This window comes from Phoenix dactylifera, chromosome 5 (genome assembly GCF_051530095.1).
Source record: "Phoenix dactylifera cultivar Ajwa chromosome 5, Ajwa_hap1_PhDact_Kaust_v1.1, whole genome shotgun sequence".
Classification (NCBI taxonomy): Eukaryota; Viridiplantae; Streptophyta; class Magnoliopsida; order Arecales; family Arecaceae; genus Phoenix; species Phoenix dactylifera.
In genome coordinates this window covers 20,373,729-20,398,156 of record NC_143194.1, presented here as the reverse complement: position 1 = coordinate 20,398,156, position 24,428 = coordinate 20,373,729, and the positions used below count along the sequence as shown (strand labels likewise).

The 24,428-nt window shown below is 35.0% G+C and overlaps 1 protein-coding gene and 1 pseudogene across 1 annotated transcript; both read left to right on the top strand.

The window, feature by feature from the left end:
* Positions 1-1,424: 1,424 nt before the first annotated feature.
* On the top strand, positions 1,425-2,198 carry LOC148703444 (protein FAR1-RELATED SEQUENCE 5 pseudogene; annotated as a pseudogene).
* A 7,124-nt stretch (positions 2,199-9,322) lies between these two features.
* Positions 9,323-22,382, top strand: LOC103722709 (GTP-binding protein-like protein). The gene is made up of 10 exons (XM_008813361.6): positions 9,323-9,482; positions 10,200-10,253; positions 11,078-11,254; positions 15,177-15,248; positions 16,032-16,091; positions 19,485-19,594; positions 21,182-21,481; positions 21,627-21,818; positions 21,922-21,973; positions 22,052-22,382. Exons 1-10 carry the CDS (start codon positions 9,441-9,443, stop codon positions 22,100-22,102), a joined length of 1,110 nt encoding a protein of 369 aa, XP_008811583.4. The 5' UTR covers positions 9,323-9,440; the 3' UTR covers positions 22,103-22,382.
* The last annotated feature ends 2,046 nt before the right edge of the window (positions 22,383-24,428 follow it).

Genomic DNA, 24,428 nt, shown 5'->3' with positions numbered 1-24,428 from the left:
AATGATAGCTAGCTCGGCGGCGGCCCCAAGCATCGCGTCAAAGAAAAAATGAAGTGAAAGAAAGCGAACACGAGTTAAAGGAAGGCCCCGCTCCCTAGACTCCAGAAGAGGGTCGGTGATGGAGTTCGGGGAGCGGGGCCTTCCTTTAACTCACGTTCGCTTTCTTTCGCTTCGTTTTTTCTTTGACGCGATGCTTGGGGCTGCCGCCGAGCTAGCTGTCATTTTTTATTCTTAATAGGAGTCCGTCAATATCTAACGTTGAGAGAAATAATTATACCACCGTATCCTCTTTCTTTCTCGTGTCGCTGTATCAAGAAGAGAGACTATTCATATCCTCTTTCTTCTTCGTCAAGCTTTTCCTTCTATCCAATTCTTCATCAAGCCATCTCTCCAACCCTGTTCTCCCATCCTTCTCTCCTCGATTTCCTTTCTCCTCCAAATTTCTCTCTTTTTTAAGATCTTTGTATCTAAGAGTTCATGGAATCTAAGGAATGGCATGTATATAATTTTTTATTTTAGAAAAAAATAATTTTTTTTTATCATTTTGTTAATTTTTTTCTTCTCTTCTTTTCATAAATTATGCTAGGAAAAAGTTGGAAGAGTACTCAAGAGATGAGATTTTAAGTTCTAGTACAAGTCCCATTCGGGATACCAAGCTCTCCTCACCAAAAGCTATGGTATTAGTTAAAATTAATTTCTTTGTTTCATCTCTTATTTGCAATGCTATAATTATTGATGTACTACTTTTGAATGCATCACCATAGTTATTTTTTATCTTGAAGAATATGACATATTATTTTTTTTGTATTATTTGATGTTCATAGATATCTATTCAAAATGAAAGTTCATTGCAAAAGATAGTTGTTGGTTCAGATTCAAACCCAAAAGTTGGTATATTGTTTACTTCATCAGAAGAAGCATATGAATTTTATAACTCATATGCGAAGAGAGTTGGTTTTAGTGTTCGCAAGGGTCACCGTAGGATCAGAAAGGATGGAAACATACAGAGTAGAACATTTTTGTGCAATAAAGAAGGTACTTGTGGTTCTCATCCTACACATATAACTAAGAAACCACGAGCGATCGAGAGAACTAATTGCATGGCTCGTGTTGAATTTAAAATTGATCGTAAAAATTTATGGATTGTGAGTAAAATTATCATTGATCATAATCATCCTCTAACAAGTCCTGACAAGGCATATATGTTAAGGTCGCATCGCAAACTACTTCCTGTTCATATGATAGTTATTGGTCAGATGGAAAAAGCTGGAGTGAATCCTTCACAAGCTTACAATTTTTTTGCCGAAGGATCCCAAGGTGTTGAATATGTCGGCTTTACAAGAGTTGATTACTCTAACTATTTGCGTACAAAGAGAACGAGACTACTTAATGTTGGAGATGCACAAATTCTCTTAGATTATTTGAAGAGTCGACAGTTAGAAGATCCTTCATTTTATTATGCTATACAGGTCAATGAAATAGGGCAATTGGCTAGTTTCTTTTGGGCAAATGGGAGATTAATTATGGACTATGCATATTTTGGGGATGTGGTTTCATTTGATATTACTTTTAAGACAAATAAATATGAAATGCCCTTTGCTGCACTTCTTGGTATTAATCATCATAAGCAAACGATTGTGTTTGGGGTAGCTTTATTATTTGATGAAACAATTGATTCATTTGTCTGGTTGTTTAGAACGTTTTTAACTGCCATGTCAGGAAAACAACCTAAAACAATTTTCACAGATCAATGTGCCGCCATGTTTAGGGCGATCAAAATAACCCTACCCAATACATGCCACCGTCTATGTTTATGGCATATATTTCAAAATGCTGCAAAAAATCTTTCTCATATATATTCTAGTAATCCTAGATTTCAAGTCGAGTTCAAAGCTTGCATATATGAATGCCGCACTGTGGAGTATTTTCAATCACAATGGAAAAGCTTAGTTAACAAATATAAACTCAAGAAAAATCGATGGATGAATGAATTGTATGAATTACTTGAGAAATGGGCTTTAGTATATTGTCGAGAGTCCTTTTGTGCGGATATAACAATGACACAACAAAGTGAGAGTAGATATGGTCACTTCAAAAGCTTCTTTTGCAAAAAATTATCTCTTTCAATGTTTATAGAAAGGTATCAGAAAACAGTAGGTCTATTTCGAGAGAAGGAATTGTATGAAGATTTTAAATAAAGACAAACAAAACCAGTTGTTTATGTTTGCGGACTGCTTATGTTAATTAAAACAGCTGAAAAATATACAAGACATGTTTATAGTGATTTCGAAGAGGAGTTCAAGAGCCAACTTGCATGTCTTTGTGAATGTACAGGATGTGAGGATGGCAAATATACTTATAAGATTACTCCATCAAATGGTTGTTATCCTGGTTTTGTTGAATTTAATTCGCTTGATATCTCAATTAAATGTAGCTGATTAAAATTTGAGAGTATGGGCATTTTATGTTTGCATACACTGAAGGTTCTTCATCATAATAATATTCTTCATTTGCTGTCTAAATATATATTAAAATGATGGACTAAGTATGCAAAAGATGGAGCATTCTCAAATAATCATCAACTAGGGGTCCATTCAGATGGCAAGGAAACATTGGCTTCTTATTATACCAGAGTATGTCAAAAGGCAATCGCTGTTGCAGTCAAAGGTGCTATTTCAAGTGATATTTTAAATATCATTGAAAATGGACTTGATAAATTGATTACGAAGGTCGAAGGGATGCTACATCAAATGAATATAAATAATGTTGACAATAGAAAAGAAAAAAATGTTGTATTAGAAATATGTCATATGGAGATACCTAGCAATTATATAACAATCAAGCCCCCACCTATTAAGAAAGGTCCAAGCACTAAAAGGATGAAGAGTGCACTTGAAAAAAGAAGGAAAAAGAATAGAGAAGCTATAACGAAAGGAGATACAAGTATGTGATGCTAATTGATAATCTATGAATTATAATACTTAATATGTCAATTGAATATTATAACTTGTTGTGTGTGACAATTTATTATTAACAAATATGTGCTAGGAGGATCTGATGATGTTGTTCCTTCTCGAGAATCATCTATTCTTTCACAAGAGCACATAACACCTTATCATGGATGCTCCATCAATGTTCGAGATTCAATAATGCAAGGAAATATGAATTATTTAGTTAATTGGACTCCTCAAACATGCCCATATCCATATCCAAATTCTTCGGTGCCTTATCATCTCAACCCGCACATGGTACAAGTTAACAACATTTTTAGTATTAGTTGATATCTCTCATTAATATATATCATGATAATAGATGTATTTATATTTTGCAGTATTACGTGGTTCCAAGTCAACAACAGTTGGTGCCTCGCAAGCTAAACTTTGAGAAAAGGTATGGGTATTTTAACTAGAAGTCTTTACTTAATATTACTATTCATATTTCATTTCAAAGTTTTAAAAGATCTAGTGAACATATCTACTGGAGCTCATCAAGTTTTTATTGCATTGCAGATAATTGATTGGAAAGAGGTTGCCGCTTGGATTATGGGTACCTATTTTTTGTTCATTAGAAACTTTTAGTTGTAAACATCTCTCCATTTTTGGCACTTTTATATGCATTAATGTGAGATGAATGTACCATTCAATAATTGAAAATTTCGAGAGTTGACATATTCTGACTATAGATAATGTATCAAAAAATTATATAGTATGTATTGGCGAATACCATGTTTTAAATATCATATTCTGAAAATTATGTATCAACATACCTGAAGGTATGTATTAGGTTGCTGCTAATGTGTATCGCAATAGCTTAAAGTGTGTATCAAGAAGCCGATGAGTGTGTATCACTTAGCCATGTAGTGTGTACTGGTGAACATCAAGTTGTCGGAACTATATATCGATATACTTAAAGGTATGTATTGAAACTTGGATGGCCATTCTGCTAGGTATGTATCATTTGGCCATGCAGTGCATACTGCTGAACATTATGATCTGGAAAGTATGTATCGATATACCTAAAGGTATGTATTGGATTGATGCTTAGCTGCTAATGTGCATTACAATAGCTTAAAATGTGTATCAAGAAGCTGATGAGTGTGTATCACTTAGTCATGTGGTATGTACTGGTGAACACCAAGTTGTCGGAACTATATATCGATATACTTAAAGGTATGTATTGAAACTTGGATGGCCCTTCTGCTTGGTGTGTATCATTTGGCCATGCAGTGTGTACTGCTGAATACCATAATCTGAAAAGTATGCATCGATATACCTAAAAGTATATATTGGATCGATGCTTAGTATGTATTAGTAAAGCTTAAAGTGTGTATCAAGAAGCCGATGAGTGTGTATCATTTAGCCATTGGGTGTGTACTTGTGAACATCAAGTTGTCGAAATTGTGTATCGATATAATTAAAGGTATATATTGAAACTTGGATGGCCATTTTCCTAGTGTGTATCATTTGGCCATGCAGTGTGTATTGTTGAACACCATGATCTGGAAAGTATGTATCGATATACCTAAAGGTATGTATTGGATCGATGCTTAGTATGTATTAGCAAAGCTTAAAGTGTGTATCAAGAAGCCGATGAGTGTGTATCACTTAGCCATGTGGTGTGTACTGGTGAACACCGAGTTGTCGAAACTTTGTATCGATATACTTAAAGGTATGTATTGAAACTTAGATGGTCATTTTTCTAATGTGTATCATTTGGTCATATAATGTATTACTTCAAAAGAGATGCAAAACTTTTACATTCCTTGAAATAGATAACAAATTGAATAAAAACCTAAGAAGAGTGTTAACCATTATATATATAGATCAATGTTCATATCTAAACTGTCAAAACTTTACATCTTGTAAAATAGACGATGCCGCACAATCACAACTATAATGATAATTCTTGTGCATCAATCAACCAACTTTTTCTTTGTAGTCAATGAATTTGGATGTTGCAATATCTAAAACACAAATTTTGCACGAAAAAAAATACATCTAAGTATTAGAACAATATAATATAAAGATAAATAAATTTAGGAAGAGGGTAGAAACCTTTTAATTGAGGGTGATGCTCTATCCAATATTCGTTCTATATATTTGAGAACAAAAATTCCGCAATCATAGGAATTGCAATAATATGATAATTAACGACTAAGCAATGAAACACATATTATCAAATGTAATAAAAGTACTAATTATGCTAAGCATTACCTTGGTGCCTATAATGGACAATTCGATATAAATTCCAATCGCCACTTCTTTATCTCCGACTTGCCAAGTAATTCTGATAGATATTTGTTCCAAAAATTATACTTGAACATGAAAATAATAATTTTTAGTATAAATGTAAGTTAAAACCTAAATTTATTTTGTAGTTTTAATACTAACACTTCGATTGGCAAGCATCAACGTTAGATATTGATGGACTTCCATTAGGAATAAAAAATGACAGCTAGCTCGGCGGTGGCCTCAAGCGTCACGTCAAAAAAAAAAATGAAGCAAAAGAAAGTGAACTTGAGTTAAAGAAAGGCTTCGCTCCACGAACCCCATCACCGACCCCATCTCTTGGACGTGGCCGAAGTAGGAGCGTGTACCATACGATCCAGTATGGTATGCGCCCTATATGATTTTTGTTCGGGACAGCCTCGGTGTCGGAAACCATCCCATCTTTTGCAGTAAAAAGGCTCTATCATCAACCTAGCAAAGACAAGTTGGTATGCTGCTGGGCCACACCTCGTCACATGGAAAATGCTTTGAACAGGCCTTGAGTGGCAAATGGGTCAGGTCCAGCAGGTCCAATATTTGTCAACCCCTAATTGATTTATTTATTAAATAGATAAAAATTTTAATACCAAATATGACTATTTTCTTAAATATGTAATTCCATCTGACCCCCATAATCTATTTAATAAAAAATGAATTAAATTATATAAGTTGGAGATATCTTAAATTAATTAATTTCAATTATATAAACTCGACTTAATTATTAATTGGGTAAATTTGTCAGATCTCAAACTTGAACTACACCCATTTATTAGATGGGTTAAGTCAAATAGATCCCTTGCTGATTCGGTTATGTTTGCCCAGACTTGCTTATCTAGGGTCAATTTTGGATCAGGTTAGTTGATCGTGAATTGTCGCTTTTAGTTTATCCCATGTAACCCTTAATTGCCGCAGAAGACTAATTTTCAAATGGGTATGGGGTGATTTTGGAAGTAGAAAATCTTTTGGTCTAATATTGAGGTGCATCGGAGCATATCCTATTGATAACATTCTTTTGTTTGACAATTAGAGGTTTCGGGTTCAAGCTTAGAAAAGTGCATTTTTGTGTATTTGAAGAATAATTGTAATTTATAATTCAGGTAGGTCTCTTTCATTTTTGCTCAAAAAATAAAAATAAAGATGCACCATCGAATGCATCTCTAGATGGCCCTAATATCAAGTGATATGTCTCATGCATGTTGATGCATGATCACGACCATTGTTACGGATAGTCAAATGAGCCTTAGAGATGATTTACTTGTATCTAACACAAATACATGACCTGAAGGGAGTATATGAATGCTGATCATCGATATATCAAAACTATCCATATCATCTGATAGGCCATATTTAGATGAGAGTATGACATATTTCATGAGTTTTCAAAAACAATTGCAGGGTTTAATCAAGAATTTGCTTCATCGAAAAGAAGATTTATTCAAGAATGCTGGGGAACATTTTAGCTATTGAACTCATTTGTTGCCAACTTGAACCTTTAGACAATGATGCAGTACTCTTACCCTTCACCCCCTTAGGGGTTCTAAGTTCGAGCCAAGATTTTTGTATCGTATAAAAAATATTAGATCCTAATATCTCAAGCAACATAAACCGGCAAATGTTGACACGTTATCCGGGACCATATAATAAACCAACCAGTATTTTCAATTATCATTATACTTTACTAAATAATTTTCCAATTAATCAATATTTTAAATGGATGTCTAAATATATAGATGTTAATCCCATATTTGTAATATTGCTAAGATCTCAACCCTAAAATATCAATTAAAAACCCCAAAAAAATCTAATTTTTCCGGTGTTTATATATCAAATGAAATACATAGAAATCTCAGTTCATCGCAATCTTGATGAACTGATATCTTAAAATTTTAAAGATCTTGATCTAAGCTCTGGGTCCCAAATTATTTGGACCAAAATAATCTATGCTTAATAATCCTGCATATTGATGGAACTAGAAATATACTTTGGAGACATGGAGGCTGGAACCAGAGGGAACAACAAATCTAGAAAAAAGATATTTAAATTGACAATTAAGTTCAAAAATTGTTACTAACAAAATTCTTTTATAATAATGCTAATATCTATGTTAGATATAGAAAAACAAGTTTTGAAATCATATATATATATATATATATATATATATATATATATATATATATATATATATATATATATATATATATTTCGATAGTTAAAATTTTTTACCAAAAAATATCATTTCATATATCTCAAAAATATGATGGTTATCTCAAGATCTCTTCCTTGTGCTATTGCTCTCTCTCCCAGTCAAATCAGACCATTACTTATCCCTTTCTCCCATCCTTTTCCTTTATGATGTCGGATTTAAGTCAATTTCAAAATCAAAATAACTAAAACTTTAATTGAAAAAAAAAAATTTCCAGCTCCGACCCCTTTTGCGTTGCTTTCTCTCTCTCCGTCACTTTCTTTGCCAATTCTTATCTTTTTCTTTCTACCCAAGCCCTTCCAAAACTCATTCTTTCCTTTATGCCCCATATATCTAGCTTCTTTTTTTCTATCCTCATCAATCCTAATCTCAATCTTTCTATATAAGACCTGGATATATTCTTAATTTTAACATATTAGATTTTTATCTATAATTTTTGCTTTTTCCTTACATCAGTTGGTTTAATTTTAGTGCACTTTTTTTATTGATATTGCATCATATTTTTTATATGATTATATTTTTTTAGGATTTTGTTATGTATTTATAGTTCATTAAATACATATGTATTTTTACATGTTTGCTAATTTTTATATTTTACCTTTTATATTTTGTCATTTCTTATATTTTTCAATCAACCCTTTTTCATTCTTCTATTATGTATCATATTGTTTCATTTATTTTTCATTGCAATATTTTATGTTTTATTTATTTCCTTATTCACATTTTTTTTTAAAATTTTATTTAACTTTATCCTCTACTATAAACACATCAATTTAAAAGCTTAATATTTTAAATTATATTAGACTATTTATTTTTAACTTATTTTTCTAATTTCAATTTTTTTACATTATCTTTGAGTTATTTTTATTTTTATTGCTCTTTCAAATTTTGTTTATATTTTGGGTATTTATTTTTTTGATATTTTTTTTGTTTTTGGTTATGTTTGTACTTTTTTGAACTTACTTTTTAAGTCACCTTCATTATTTATATTTATATTATCATCTTTATTTTATTTTTTAATCATTTTTTCAAAATTTTGTGAGTAATCTATTTTTATTTCTTTGTCATATTTTCTTAGTTGATTTTATGTTGTATTCTATGTTATAACGTTTTAATCTTAATCTTATTTATTTTATTTTGTCAAATATGTGTATTGGATCTTTTATTTGTTAGTTTATCTTTTTATTTTTGTTTCTACATTTATTCTAAGTGAAAACAGAATATGATATCATAACTAATCCATTATATTACTTTCATTACTATCATTTTTGTCAAAATGTAGGTATCTTATTGCTATCTTGTTAAAGAGATAAGCTTTCATATCCTCTCTCTCTCTCTATTCTATATCATAACACAAGAGAAAAAATAGAGAGATTATAATATACTATTTAGCATCACCTTGTGGAGGGGCTTGCCTCGTTTCGGATTTCTCATGTATTTCAGAAGACAAACCTTGCAGCCAACTGGGTTGTCTCTTTTGGTGCACCCCATTCGGATGCCTTTCTTTGGGAGGATACTGAGTCTATCTCGTACTCCCTTTGTCACATCCTTCATTCTGATCTCTTTGGGTGCACTCACGTGTGTATGCTGTGAGTCGCCGGTATACCAAAACAAAAAAATTTCATCGAATGTGCATTGCGCGTGCTTGCTAGTATTATGCTATTTATTTAGCTTCCATCTCAGACTGGGCTGCTAAATATATATTCTAGTCCGAGCCTGACCCAAAAATTGATCAAGGTTTCAGACCCGGCTTAACTCGACGGCCCTAGAAACTCCTTTCCGGGCCCGTCTAAAATGGGGCAGGAGCCGCAGGACCGGCCTAACTTCTACTGATGGTTCTGCAATTGCGATAACCTGGACCTGTCTATATATACCTCTCCGTCCCGGCCCGTGGGGTCGCGACTGAACCGAAATCTCGAGACCAAAGGAGAAGGCGAGCGCCCCAGCTTCCAGATCCCAGCACAGCAACAATGGCAACCGTGATGCAGAAGATTAAAGACATTGAAGACGAGGTACCCTTCCTCTCCCCTTTCCAAAGAACCCTATCCTGTCGGGAAACCCTAGCTTCTTTCTTGTTCATTCGATCGAGCGATCATCTCCGGCGGCTTTCCGGCGACTTATACTACCTCCTGAGATGAAATCGATTGCTCCCAACGAAACCTTTTCCTAGGGTTTCAGTTCCAATGAAATAAATATATTGCCTACCTCTAGCTCAATGAGTTCTCCATAGAAATTTCTCTTTAAAGATTCAAATACCCGTGGAACTAGTTGTTTTGAATGTTTTCTTGCTGCTAATATTTCGATTTGAATGAAAACTAATTACTAGGTATTTTTCTAGCATCCGTGCCTTTTAAAAAGATCGAGGCTTTTAGAAAGGATCGCCGATTTATTTCTTGCCCTTGGATAAATAGTAGTCTTAGAACATGGAGTGGTTATCTAGCTTCAAATATGGAGAATCGGAATCTTGATGTTATATGATTGTTGGGGCACAAGCAAACTTGCAAGCAGGTGGAACTGATTTAGTATTAAGAGAAGGATAGAGTGTCTCCAAATGGAGTGGAAAAGGGATGTGGTAGAGAAAGTGGCCCTGATAGCTTGAACCTGGCTGATTTTGATAATCTCTGACTGTTCACTTGTTTTACATATATTATTATCGTTTGCTTTCTCTGTAAAGTTTATTTGACTTTATAATTTGAGACTTAATGATACTATCTATTTTCTTTTGGCAGATGGCGAGGACACAAAAAAATAAAGCTACAGCACACCATCTTGGTCTGCTTAAGGTATGTTTTATTACTTATCACCCACTCTGGTAGAAGTGGTTACAAGCTAGAGCATTGATCTTTATTTTACACGGCTTGAAGTTTATCTCCTCCTCACGTTTTTCCATTTTTTCTTTTCCAATAGTTACTTTCTTTTCTGAGAAGTTCTCTTATTGTAATATATTAGCATAAACTATTATTGTAAAGTGAGGAAGGTTAGGTTTGTCACTTGCAAGGCATGCTCATGTACGGAGATCTTTGATGAACAAACGTTGTAAGTTACTGCATGGGCTCCAACAATGTTATCACTGACGTGGTCTTGATCTCTAGGGTGAAGAAATGTCTATTATATTGTGAAGGAGTAAACTAGATTTTCCATGTGAGAAGTCGTGTAATGTTTTGGCATTTTTTATCATTCATAAGTTTTTCTCTAATCTCATAATCATCTTCACCTTTTCACTCATCCTCCACTGAGCTGGTATTAGTCCAAGCTTGGATTTAAAGGTAGTGCAAGAAATTGATCTGAGTTTTTTGTCACTTGTCTGAGTGTAATTAAAATTGTTTAGCTACGTTCTTGCAACTACTGCTTCTTTAAAGTAATTAAAATATACATATATTTAATGAACTGAAAATATATAACGAAATCCTAAAATAAAAATATAACCATATAAAAAATATAATGCAATATCGAATAATAAAGTGCACATAAAATTAACTACTTTCTCATGCAAAGAATGAACTATTATAAATGATTATTCCATCAATCCCTTATTTTTCCTTTTATCTCTCATCAATCCCTTTTTTAAGATTATCTGTATTGAGTTGATGATTATTTCTGGTACAAGGCTAAACTTGCAAAGTTACGTCGGGAGCTCTTGGCACCTCCATCTAAAGGTGGTGGTGGTGGTGCTGGTGAAGGCTTTGATGTCACTAAGAGTGGAGATTCCCGTGTAGGTCTAGTTGGGTTTCCCTCTGTTGGAAAATCAACACTGCTTAACAAGTTAACCGGCACTTTTTCAGAGGTACACCATTTTCTGGAAACTCTTTTGCTGAAGACTACTGATGTTTATTACATAGTTTTCTTTTATAGAAGCTTTCTACCAACATTTTATTGAGAAACAAATGATTACTCATATTGTTAGTCTCCATGATTTAACTTGTTATACTCTGATATATTAGATGTTTATGGCTCCTTGTTGCTTGAATCTTTTTCTTCATGTTCATCAGCAGTGATTCATGTTATTGTTTCTGTTCATATACCCTATAGTCCTTTTTATGCCATTGAAGCCTCAAAACATGCTAATTGAGGGTATTCAACATATAAATATGTTGCCTATTTTTCCACAAGGCATTATTTTTTCAGTACATTGAGTATTGACTTAGTGAATCCTTGCCTTTGGAATTACAAAAATAACCCTAATTTATACAACTCCATATGTTTGTAAGATCAATATCTTGAATTCTAGTTTCTGTGAAACCCCACTTGTCAATGCTTGTTCACAACTAGGTTATGAGATACTTTTCCTACCATAAATACATTTATGACCTTTTCCCCCACCCTCGTATCCTAATATTTCTTGTTTTCTTGCACCTTCTGATTTAAATGACACCTCAATTTGCAGGATTTAACTTAAGTCTTTCACAATAGAGTAGCAAGCTGTTTGAGAAACTTAGATTTGATATGATGCTACAAACTAAGTGGAGGCTTCATGTGGCGTTCAGTGATCTGTTCTAAATAACAGACGAACTATCTGGAAGCAACGTTGCACTCATTGCTTGATTTGTAGTGGTCCCATACATCTAGATGCCTAGAAATATGAGCTAGCCCTGGTGTCAAGGATCTAATATGCATTCATTTCCAAATGCCTGAATCCAGGTGGGAGTGCATCAAATCTATGCAAGTCTCTAAACCATGGACTGATTGTTGGATCCATGTGAATCTGCAGTATGTTCCAAGTCTGCTTGATGTTCTTTGTAGTGGACTGACCATGTTCAAGCATGTGATTTAATGTGCTTGTTCCATTGTATGGCCATAAATAGGACAATTTGTTTAACAATTAGGAGAAACCATGGCTGTAAACTTACAATCCACAAATTTTTCTGCCTCAAGTTCTGGGCGGGTAGGATTTAGGGGTGATAACTGTCATTGTTGGGGGACAAAGATCGTTGTTTTGGAGAAATATGAAACCTTGATTTATTCCCCCATTTTCCTTATTGTTTATGCTGCTGAAGATGCTTCAACATATTCTTTGCCAGAAGCATCAATACTCAAAATTTCAGAATATCTGTTTTACAAATGAAATGCAATTACCTCTTCTAAAACTTTCCTCTTCTTTAGATCCTTTCCATGTTAAGGGAAGATTGTTGGGTGGCTTTTGATTGCATAAGCTTAGATTGCTTAATCCTCAAAGTAGGTATTCTACCCCCATATTTTTTTTAGGTTTCATGGCAAACCCTCATGGTGCCTAAATCACCATGGTTAGAACTAACAAGACACTAGTTCAGAGATTTGACACTGGAGGTTGTGAGAAAGGATATGGTTAAAGCTTTTCATAAGACCAGAATAACCCTATTAGGAATAAAATGAATGTTTTATGAATAAGGCTTCATACAGCCAACCCTAAGGAAATAAGGACAAAGTCCAGTGGTAATGGTGTTAGAGTATTGACCTGTGGTTGAGTGTTGTTCATCACAAATTCTGGGCAACTTGATCCTGAAAGCTGTCATTAAGTAGATGGGATAAACTTTTTTGAGTAGGGTTAGAAAGTAAATCTGAAAGTCTGAAATTTGTTCGTGCTTATTTTTTAAAATAATGATAACTGTATCTAAGGTGCTGCAGGTACATAGGATGGTAAAGTTCCTTTAGTAACATAAAGGAAGGTAGAGATGAATAAACTTGTTTCTTTGCAATGCCACTGAATAAAAAACAAATTTATTCCTTTGCACTATACTATGCTTGGCTTATGCCAAAACCAAGCCACTTTACAAGATGAGAGAGGAAGCTTGATTTAAAATGATGATATCTGAAGTAGAAGAGAGATCTTGCTGAAATCAGATTGGCAGCACAAGCAGAATCTGAATTTATAACAAGCTAACATGAAAATGTTCATCATTTGTATTAAGCAAGTCACTCATAATGGATAAGAAAATGTAAATCTAAGGAATTTATGTATTACTAGGAGAAAGTTTGAACGGTTATCATTGAACGGAAATTATTTCTTCTAGCATCAGTTTGGTTGCATGTAATTTTGAGAAGTTCTGGATTTCAGCACAGGGAAGTAAATTACTTAAAGATAAATTATAGTTCCATCTATTTAACATGATAGTTTTGAACCTTTGGAAGGTATTAAAATTACATGATAAATCATGGTTAACCATGATTAGACACAATCATCTATGACTGACCATATGTTGATATTGGTCAAAGTTGGCCCCTCTTATGCAAACATAGCAAGAAAAGTTTGGATATTGTAGATCTTTATCTATGAGTAGTGAATCAGAATCTTCTTCTTTTTCTTTTACAAAAATGAAGTCACTTTGCATATATGATAGGTAAATATGCAAGTGAGTTGCATTGTTGAGTTACACATTCAGGCACTTGGATATGGGTTGCTAGTATAAGCTTTAGCTCCATTTACATGCAATGCAAATGTACCCTTGGTGGAAATTGAGGCTTTTCAGTCTTTAAAAGCATAAAAATGAATGATATTAGGCCACTAATTTAGTGAGGTAAAGTATTCAATGTATGGAGATATATAAGAATTTCAAACTTTAAGAAAGCAAGATAGATTTCCACATAAAATTATGGAAAACATGATAACTATGGATGTACTATATTAATGTTATCAAAGAGATGACAGTATGGTCTTATTGAAGCATATCAATAATGAAAAGCTTTGGAACTTGTCCATTCAAACATTTATAACTGAAAAGAAAGAGAACTTTTGTTATATAAGAATCTTTTTTTCCATTACTTGGTTCTTGAAAGTAAATTCAAAGAGACAAAAAACAAGAGAAATTAATAAGCCAAAAGTTTCTCAAGTGCACCTAAATTTTTCTCCCCTAAAATGGAAAATGGCTCAATGTAACTTAAGCTGCTCATGACTACTTTCTGCACAACTTCCTTCACGATATTCTTGATTAAACCAAACTCGAGAAAATTTGCAGTTATTTTTCTTTCCTTTCGTTCCCTTCTTTACTTTTCTTTCTTTTCCTGGCAACTAAACAAAAGGTTACGATCATTTTACCAGAAGGAGGAACTCATAATTTGGGGCATGACAAAACTTGACATTGTTCATCATCCTGATTTGGCAGCTTAATTGCATTTTTGAGTCTTGATGAGTTAAAATTTTGTAAGATGATCGTGCAGATGAATTTACAGTAGAACTTGCGAATGTGTATCAAATGAGTTCCAACTGTCAAACATTTTTGACGAACATATGCAATATATGGAATGCTTATTATTTCTGGCCTAGAACATCCTATCAGATTGTTGCATTTCCCTGCAAAATCTTCAAACACAAATACTAAACCTTAAAAAAAATTGGTTTTTACATCGTAGACAGTATTTAGCAAACCAGCAAAAAAAATCATGAATGATTGCCAGGATGAATTCTAGATCATGTTTTTAACGGATTATATTTGTAATTTTGACATATGAAAGTTCATGGCTTTTCCTTATGGATTAGATTCAACCCTTAAATAAGATCCAGCTCCCTCCACCTGCATGCTTGCTTGCTGCTGCAGTAGGCATGTCATAACATCTAATTATAGAACATTAAAGTTGCTGTAGCTCATAAATTTGCAGAACTTCTACATCATTAGTTTATAGTTAGTATTATAGAAGCAATTCTCGTGATGTTTTTGGCTGTTCTAGTTCCAGGATCTTTTTCTTGTTGGCATCTTTACGTATTGTCATATCATTATGTTTTTGTTATTTGACAGGTTGCTTCTTATGAATTTACAACCTTGACTTGTATTCCAGGTGTGATCATGTATAAAGGTGCTAAGATTCAGGTAATATCTGTTGATTATAAGGTTCTTAACTTCTTAGGCATCTTCAAGCATGTATTTCTGGCTTCCATGGTGCAATTGCTTTATCTGAATCTTTTTGGTAACTGATGATACTTACCAACCTAAATTCCTAGATTGTCATTTATGCTGGCATTTTTGATGTATGCCATAAGTATGGCTATTTCATATGCTTCTCTCTCTCTCTCTATATATATATATCTGTGTGTGAAAACATTCTAAATTTTTAAAATTAACTATATTTTTATTTTGTAAGAAAATGAAAACCAAATGTTGAGGAGAGATAGCAATCCTATTAAGTGATTTTTGACTCCAAATCATATATTGGCATCATTGCATGTTTATCACAAGATTCAAATGAACTTTTACAGTTATTTGATAGAGAACTTATAGTGTGTTTGTTTTGGGTTTGCCCATGGTGAATTCAGTCCATTTTTACATTCCAGAATTTTTTAATACGTTTCTGACCTGAAAAATTGGGACTGATTTTAATCCCTGCACTTCTGAGAAGATAATGGGAGTTAAATGCAAGAATTTGATTAAACAACTAACATTGGCTTTGTTGGGTTTGCCCAGAGTTTGATCCAGATGTGCACTCCAAATAATTTATCTATTTTGGTCATGTTAATTGAATTTATTTAATATGATTGATTAATTTCCTCGAATTAATAAACAAATATAAACTTTACTTTGTATGTTACATTTTTTTCTTTTTGAGGTCTGTGTGCCAGATGGTTTCTTTTGACACTCTTTACTTTTCCCTTTCAGTTATTGGATCTTCCAGGGATTATTGAGGGTGCAAAGGATGGGAAGGGTAGAGGAAGGCAGGTAAAGGAACAGGCCTTGAATAGTCAATCCAACTATGGATCATGGAATTAATTCTTTGTTAGTCGTGTTAAACTATGCTCCCATGCTTTTGTCCATCTTTAACAATCTTGACCTGCCAAAAATGGCCCAAGATTTTCTACAACCTAAAGACTACAACCATCTTCAAAAAGTTAGCATTGTACTGAATCACTGATAAAACATTTTATTTATGATTTGATATGTAACTTGAAAATTGAAATACTATGTTACACAGGTATGCTGTTAGATTCTACTACGTGCAATTTTACCATATAAAAGAGGCATGTTTTTTTTCTGGAGAATTGACATGTCTTAGGAATTTGGAATCGACTTGCTGCATACTCAATAATTGTTTCTTCAGCAGGGGATCTATCAATGTTAATATTATTGTCATTGTTGTTCTTGAAGTTGACATGTCTCCTGTTTTTGCTGCAAAAATAAATTATTGGTTTGACATAAAATTGAACCCAATAAATTCTTAATTGCATATGAGAAGAGCTGTTAGGTAATCTCTTAGTCGACAGTGTTTGATATTCGAGCTCTGCTGGGTTAGGACTAGTTGCTCCTGTATGTGAGAGTTGGCCAGATGCAAAGTAATATCAATGAAACCAACACAAAAACAACTTCTTCTCTGGTTGCTGAATGTTTTTATCTTGTGTTGACCCTAATGAGGTCTGAATCATGTTTGAGTGTAGTCACAAACGATACATTTTCAGCCCTGTCTACTATAAACATTGTTAGTTATCTTAATACATATAATCGTGAGCATGAAGTTTTTTGGCTTCTTCTTTGTTTCTTCCAATTTATTGAACTTTATTTTGATTGGGTACTGTCTAATAATTTCTAAATTTGCAATTATTTTGTGATGCAAGTAATGTTCCGCTTATTCTTCTAATTCTTAACTTTCAGTTGTTTCTAACCCATCTATAAAATGAAGATAAAGAGAATTGGTTTTCTCTGCTGCTACTGCTTAAGCTTTTCTACTAGTTCGTTTTCCTGTCACTGAGCTATTAATTATTGCTTATGGATTTTCAATGTTATTTTAAGTTTCTAAATCATTCTCAATTTGATTATGGTAGTTTTCAAGCATCACTTTATAGACTTGAAGCTTGTGCTGAGCGCATCTCGAATGTTATTTTAGTTGTTTGTATCAGTGTAGAAAATAATCAGATATAGTTCACATGGTCTTTTATCTCTATAATCCATCAATGATATTTTTACTCAAGTAAAAGCATGGGAACAATATAGTTGTGGAAATAAGAAAAAGTTCAAACCCTCGAAATCTTTATCATGCTTGATCAATAAAAGAATGCTCCTAAATATTTTTGAGAATATACAATGTATATTTGCACATGAATTTGTAGTTAAATTTGTGATCTTATGGTTGCAAAAAGTCTAGTCACACATGTAGTGGTGGTGGCAGCATAGCTTTCTGTCAATGAAACTTTATAATTTATATAACAGTATGGTTCTGCAAGCAAACCTCGATTAGGTGCATGTGAAGAGAATTTAGGCATGGCCTCATCCACTTGATTCATCAAATAGTTTCTGGAAGGTTTTTAACTTCAATACATTATGAAAAAACTTTTAATATGGGCATTCCCAAAGCAATAAGGCCTCATATTATTTATTTCTTTCGTGTGAGGATGTTGTGTTCATGCTTGTGATTTACTTCGAAAGGTTAGTATCAGTATATTTGCTATGTTATGGTTGTTATATTGATGATTGGCACTAGTACCTGCAGATTTTTGACCTCTGAGTGCTGCATTTTTTCTTTTTTTATTTTTTCCTCCAGCATGTTAGGCTTAATTTTTTTAGTTTTGAGTGTTTTATTTTACATGTATGATTAGATGATCCAATCTTAATTTGGAGTGTTTAGATGTGCTTCTTGTATATTGAGTCTAGATTGTTGGATATTACCTTATGTAGCCCCTTTCTTTCTTAAATCATAATCATCAAGCATGAAATTACATATCCTCATATTCCAAGTATTTTCATTTACAGCCACTTTTGATATTATTCCAAGCATGGTATGCTGAAGCGGTCTGTACCGGCCAGTTCAGCCCGTACCGGACTGGTAAGCACCGGTACCCGCCCTCAGGGCAGCGCGCCCGCACAGTTCCTCGGGGCAGCGCGCCCGCGCGCGGTTTCCCACGCAGGGAACCGTGCCCGCCTTAGGTTTTGGGTGCAATTCCTCGAGGCAGCACGCCCACGCGAATGTGTTTAATGCCACTCTGCGTTTAACGTGGCAGACGCACGTCCACGCGCGTTTTTCCGCGCGCAATGCACGTTGGCCGGTTCGGTACCAGTTCAAATCGGTCCGAACCGGAACCGTACCGATCCGATAGGCGATTGGTACGCCTACCGGTACCGGAACAACGTACCTTGATTTCAAGTTTGTCCGTATCCTTCTCACAGGCTCCATCCATATTATCTTAGCACCTTCAATACAATTCAAAGTACCTCTCTTTGCTTGTATCTCATCATATCTTTGTTGTACATATCTATACCATCTCAATCAATTTTTCATTGTTTTGTCCTTAATTTGTGCAACTTCAACAGCTCCTCTAGTGTGTCCATTTCTTATATTTTATCCTTTCTAGATTTACGACACACCTATCTGAACATTCTTATTTTTGTTACTTTCAACTTGTTTATATATGTACTTTTATTGCCTAATACTTTGAGCCATATATCATGGCATACTTTACTATTGTTCTAAAATTTTTCCTTGTCTTCAAGGTACACGCCAACCACATGATATTTCAGATGTCACACTCTATGTCATCCAACCAGCTCTAATTCTATTTTATATATATATATATATATATATATATATATATATACCTTCATCTATCTTCCATTATTTTATATAATAGATCCTAAGTAATGAAATTGGGCACTTTGTTGCATCTCTTGGTCATCAGTCTTGATTGATGTCACATCTTGATTTCTATTCTCACTAAACTTACACTCCATATACTATGTAATGTAACAACCTTGACTTTAGGTCATGCTGAATAAAACACATGCATGCATTTATTTATATATGTAGGTATATTGTCGGTGTGTGTATGTCACTTATGGGCAAAGTTGTAGTTAGAAATTAGTAAGAATTATGAAGTGCATCATGTTTAAGTTCATTTTAGTGTTTTTATATAATTTCATTTTTTTCCTACTAAGATTATATAATTGAGATGGACATGAAGTTTCACATGGTGGCCTAGACAAGAGTGGCAAAACACAGTTCATCTGTTCAGTGTAAATGTTTTATGTTCCATTTCGGGTTTTAAGTTAAGCTTGATAATTAGTCATGGCCGCAAAATTATATTTTTGATATTACTCAAATTAAATGTTCAAGTTGTTATTTTCCAGGTAATCAGCACTGCTAGGACATGCAATTGTATTTTGATTGTTCTTGATGCAATAAAACCGATAACTCACAAGAGGATTATTGAGAAAGAGCTCGAGGGATTTGGCATAAGGTAATTCAATCAATGCTATCTTTTAGTATACAAAGTTTGTTTAAGGTAATTTGACAAGGAACTTTGCATTAACACCATTTAGATGGGGCAAAGCTTATCATTCATGGTTATGCTTATACAGTTACTAAACTTCACTAATGGTGAATATTGACTGTGCTCTTTCTTCATGTCTAAAATTTATGATATGGTGTATGATAATTTCTTGTAACAAACATCCTTTTTTAAACTTGTTTACATATTATGTTGAACTTGGTGTCTGATATTGAAAGGAAGATAATTGTCTGTGTTCTTCATGGTTATGCTTATGCAGTTACTAAGCTTTAGTGATGGTAAATATTGACTATCCTCTTTCTCCATGTCTTAACTTTATGTTATGGTGTATGATAATTGATTGTATCACACACCCTTTTTTAACCTTGATTACATATTATCCGGAGCTTGGTGTCTGAGAATGAAAGGAAGATAATTGTCAATGTTATGTTAAAAAAAATGGAGATAGTTGATAGCTTTTATTCTAATAAAGAATGCATCTCCATTTTTTTGTTGTTTTTGGTAGGAGGCGCCTACATGCAAAGGGAATCATTTACCTTGATTGTTGTAGTTTCAGTCAAAATTATGTTTACCAAAAGGCTTCTAGCAGCAGTTAAATATACTTCTTCCAAGCAATCTTTTATCTCTATGAGATGAAAGCCCGAGTATCCATGTGCTTGGTGCTTGATCACATCCACTTCTATCTGTGGATTACTGCATGAAATGTAAAACTTCATAAACAAGCTTAAATAATTGAATGAAATCATTTATTTTCAATATTGACAACTAGTAAAGCACATATAACCATTGAAACTCTGAATCACAATCAAGCTTCTGATTATATATAAACCTTAGCTGTTGACCACTTTTTGTTATGACCTCCTAGTAAATTCATGGTTTACGTCTGTGAAGCTAAGGATTGAACTGTGTCATTAACCCAGTTAATTTTTTTTTATTTGTTGTTATCATCGTCGTAGTCGTTGTATTATATATATTTATCCCATCATTCTGGCTCTGAATTTCCTTGCACTTGGTCTATTTTAGCGGCCGTGCTTGTGATGCATGGCTAACGGTAGTAACGTACTACAGCTCTTGCTATTCTGTCCTACTAATGAGACCAAGATATCCTCGATGCATATATTTTTCAGTGAGAATTCTGATGTATAACCAATGCCCTCTGCAGCCCAATTCATCACATGAACTCAAACATGTGTGCAAAACCTAATAGTGTTCCTGTTGCTATCTGTATCCCATTGTTTTTCTTGATTTCAGATGGTAATTTTTTTATAAATTTCGATTATAATCCTTTCCGGGTAATGTTGCAATTTGGATTTTAACAAATTTGAATTATGCAAAGGGGATTCAGATTGCTTCTGTGGAGATCCATATTGCATAATTGACTTCCCAATTTTGCTGCATTGATGTTCAGTCTCAAATTGGAGTTTGCAGATTGTCATTTTATTTCTTCCTGAGCAATATTCCAAATTGATTCTCCTGTTATTTTTATTAATATTTAAGTTGATCGTGTAATGTATACCTTCTTTGTTATAATGGCAGGTTAAATAAGGAACCCCCTAACTTAACCTTCAGAAAAAAGGACAAGGGGGGCATCAACTTCACATCAACAGCCGCAAACACCCACTTGGACCTTGAAACGGTGAAGGCAATTTGTAGTGAATACAGGATACATAATGCTGATATTTCTCTTCGATATGATGCCACAGCTGATGATCTCATAGATGTTATTGAGGGAAGCAGAGTCTATACGCCGTGCATCTATGTTGTGAACAAGATCGACCAAATTACACTGGAAGAGCTGGAAATCCTAGACAAACTTCCCCACTACTGCCCTATCAGGTACTCATTAACCGCGTTTTCTTGTGGATTCTACCAAGACTTGGTAATTTTGGCTGAAAACAAATAAAACTTCTTTTCCCTATCAATATGAATGCGTCCTAGTTTGTTGACCGATTCCATATTCCTTTTGGTGCATTTGTTAAAGTGCTCACCTGGAATGGAATCTCGATGGCCTTCTTGAAAAGATCTGGGAGTATCTTGATCTGACTCGCGTTTACACAAAGCCAAAGGGAATGAACCCAGATTACGAGGACCCTGTGATCCTGTCATCCAAGAAGAGGACCGTTGAAGACTTCTGCACTAAAATCCACAAAGACATGGTGAAACAATTCAAATAGTGAGTGTCCTCGTGTTACTGTTTGATCCTTTGTGAATTTGTACGAGTTCATGATCATTATGTGCTGCTCCTTCACTAAAGCTTTGCCGATCGATATATGCAGTGCATTGGTTTGGGGTTCAAGCGTGAAGCATAAGCCCCAGAGAGTTGGGAAGGTATTTTTGGTTTGGCTGTGCGTGATCTTTGTATAGGGTCAGCTGCCCCTAACATAAACTTTTGCCAATGTCTTGCAGGAACACGAGCTTGAAGATGAAGATGTTGTTCAAATTATAAAGAAGGTCTAATCAATGTTAAAAATATATCACTCGAGGGGATCTCAAATGGTGGCTTCGAGCATGGAGAGGTAAAACAAAACTGAGAGTAATAGGTTTAGTGATTAGCTGTGCAGTGTGGCTTAGTCTAGATGAGTTCCTGTTGCACTAGTGTTTCTCCTGTACTTCACTGTACTCCAAGATCAATGGTCTTTGTAAACTGACCCTTTCCTCGTGGCTGCACTCTCTATAATTTATAGAGTTAATGGGAAAACAATGGGTAGAATGTTACATGGATACCCATCAAAGAAAATTTTGAATGTTACATGCGTTCATTGTCTGTCAAAGGACCAGGTACGTGATTTTTTGAAGATACTGTATGTACAACACGACCTTAGGGCCTAATCTAGTTCGGCAGCCGGGTCAGGTGATTGGGTTTTTATTTGTGTAATGGTCTAGTTTGGGATCGTGGGTCAATTGTCATCCATGAAAAGTTTAGGGATCTGGGGACGGGGAGGGTATCTACTATGCGAGGCGAATACTGGGTGCGGACCGTATTATTCTTAAGGACGATTTGGCTATGGTAGTTGAGTGGATCTGGGGATGGAGATGCACAATTAAGGATCGACTGTTGATCCATGAGATCTGTAGATTAATGGGGAGTGCAACTTTTACTAGGCCTCATAAGTCTACAGGAGGGGCAAATAGGATTACTGATCGGGTGGCTTTCTATACGGCCTACCACTTTGGTGGTTTCATCTTGGTGGATAGTAGGCTTGTGTTAGGGCTTTTACGTAATTTTTTCTTTTTTGATTTTGTTGGCCGTATTCACATTCGTAGTGTGTAAGCCGTTGTACCCAAAAAAAAAAAAAAAAAAAAAAAAGAGTTTAGTTGCTTCCCATTTTTAAGATTTTCCCACAATTGGCTAGCGGTTGCGTCTTGGGTTTCCTTAAGTACTTGCACCTCCCTTGTTATGGACCAGCTTAATGGTCGACCCTATCTCTCTCTCATCCCTCACGAGCCATGTTGGCCCCCATGCCTCAAAGAAATAATGGGTTGGATCAGTTCCACCAGCTTAGTGGTGGACCAGTCGAACTACAAATCAACATATACATGGAGGAAAATAAAGAGGAGCAAAATGGAGCAATAAATTTTTCACGTCTTGCCCCTCCAGTAAGCCTAAATCAAATTTGGGCCTCTTTGGACATCTCGTCTAGCTCGATTTTGAGCCCGGGTTGAATTTTTGAAAAAAATTAGGCCTAGGTCTGCTCTGCAATCCAAAACTTGTCAAACCTAGACATGCGTAATAGGAAAACCCATTACGGTTATGATCAGTTCCAACCTTATGAAGGTCATAACAACATCATCTGGTGCTGTGAATTTAGGGGTGGCAATCGGGTCGGGTTAGACATAAACGGGTCGGGTCAGAAAATCATAAATCTAAACCTGACCTATTTATTAAACAGGTCAGAAATTACAATCTAAACCTGTCATGTTTAATAAATAGGTAACCTAACCCGACCCGTTTAACCTATTTAATAAACACGGGTCGGGTCATATTTTGACCTAGTGACATCACAGAACAAGATTCCACACAAAAATTTAAAGAAGAAACAAGACCAAGAAAGAAAAGAACAAGTGATCGGTCAAGATACTCGATCAGATAGGGCGAGAGAGTAATCCATCGTCCGATCTACATCTGAAGTCCAAGAACCAACAAGAACTGCTACGACCCACAAAGATCTCAAGAATTCCACTAATGGACAACTAACTTCATTGAGGAAATAAAATGAAAACAAAAGGCATCCAATTTCAACACCAAACCCAAGCTCAAATAAGATAATACCTGAAAACCAGCACCACCGCATCAAGAACCCTAGCAAACAAACCCAAGAAGCCATCAAGAACCCGGCGAGTTCGACATCACCTGGGGGCAAGCGGCTAAAGTGGGCATTGAGCTGGTCCTTGCAGTGGGGATTGGAGACGACTTCCTCGATTCCGTTCTCTACCAGCCGTGCGAAGATTTCGTTCTTCATGTCGGATGCCGTAATCCCTCCTCCGCTGGCGATGCCGAGCCCCCTCGGCAGCGACGAGCTCTCCCCAACATCCTTAATCACCTCATCCGCCCCTGCCTCCATCCGAGCCACCACGAGATTCACCTCTCTCCTCATGGCGTGCCCATCGGAGAGGAGACCACAAAGCTAGCTAGGGTTCCGGCGAGCGAAGTGAGTGAGGTAAAGAGATAGGAAGTTCTTGGCGGTGATAAAGATGGTCTCCTTAGGCGGCCTTCGACGGGGAGGCGGAAGTAGTCGGCAAGGGGGAGGAGAGGGCAGAGGCGAAGCTCCGGAGGAGAGGGGAA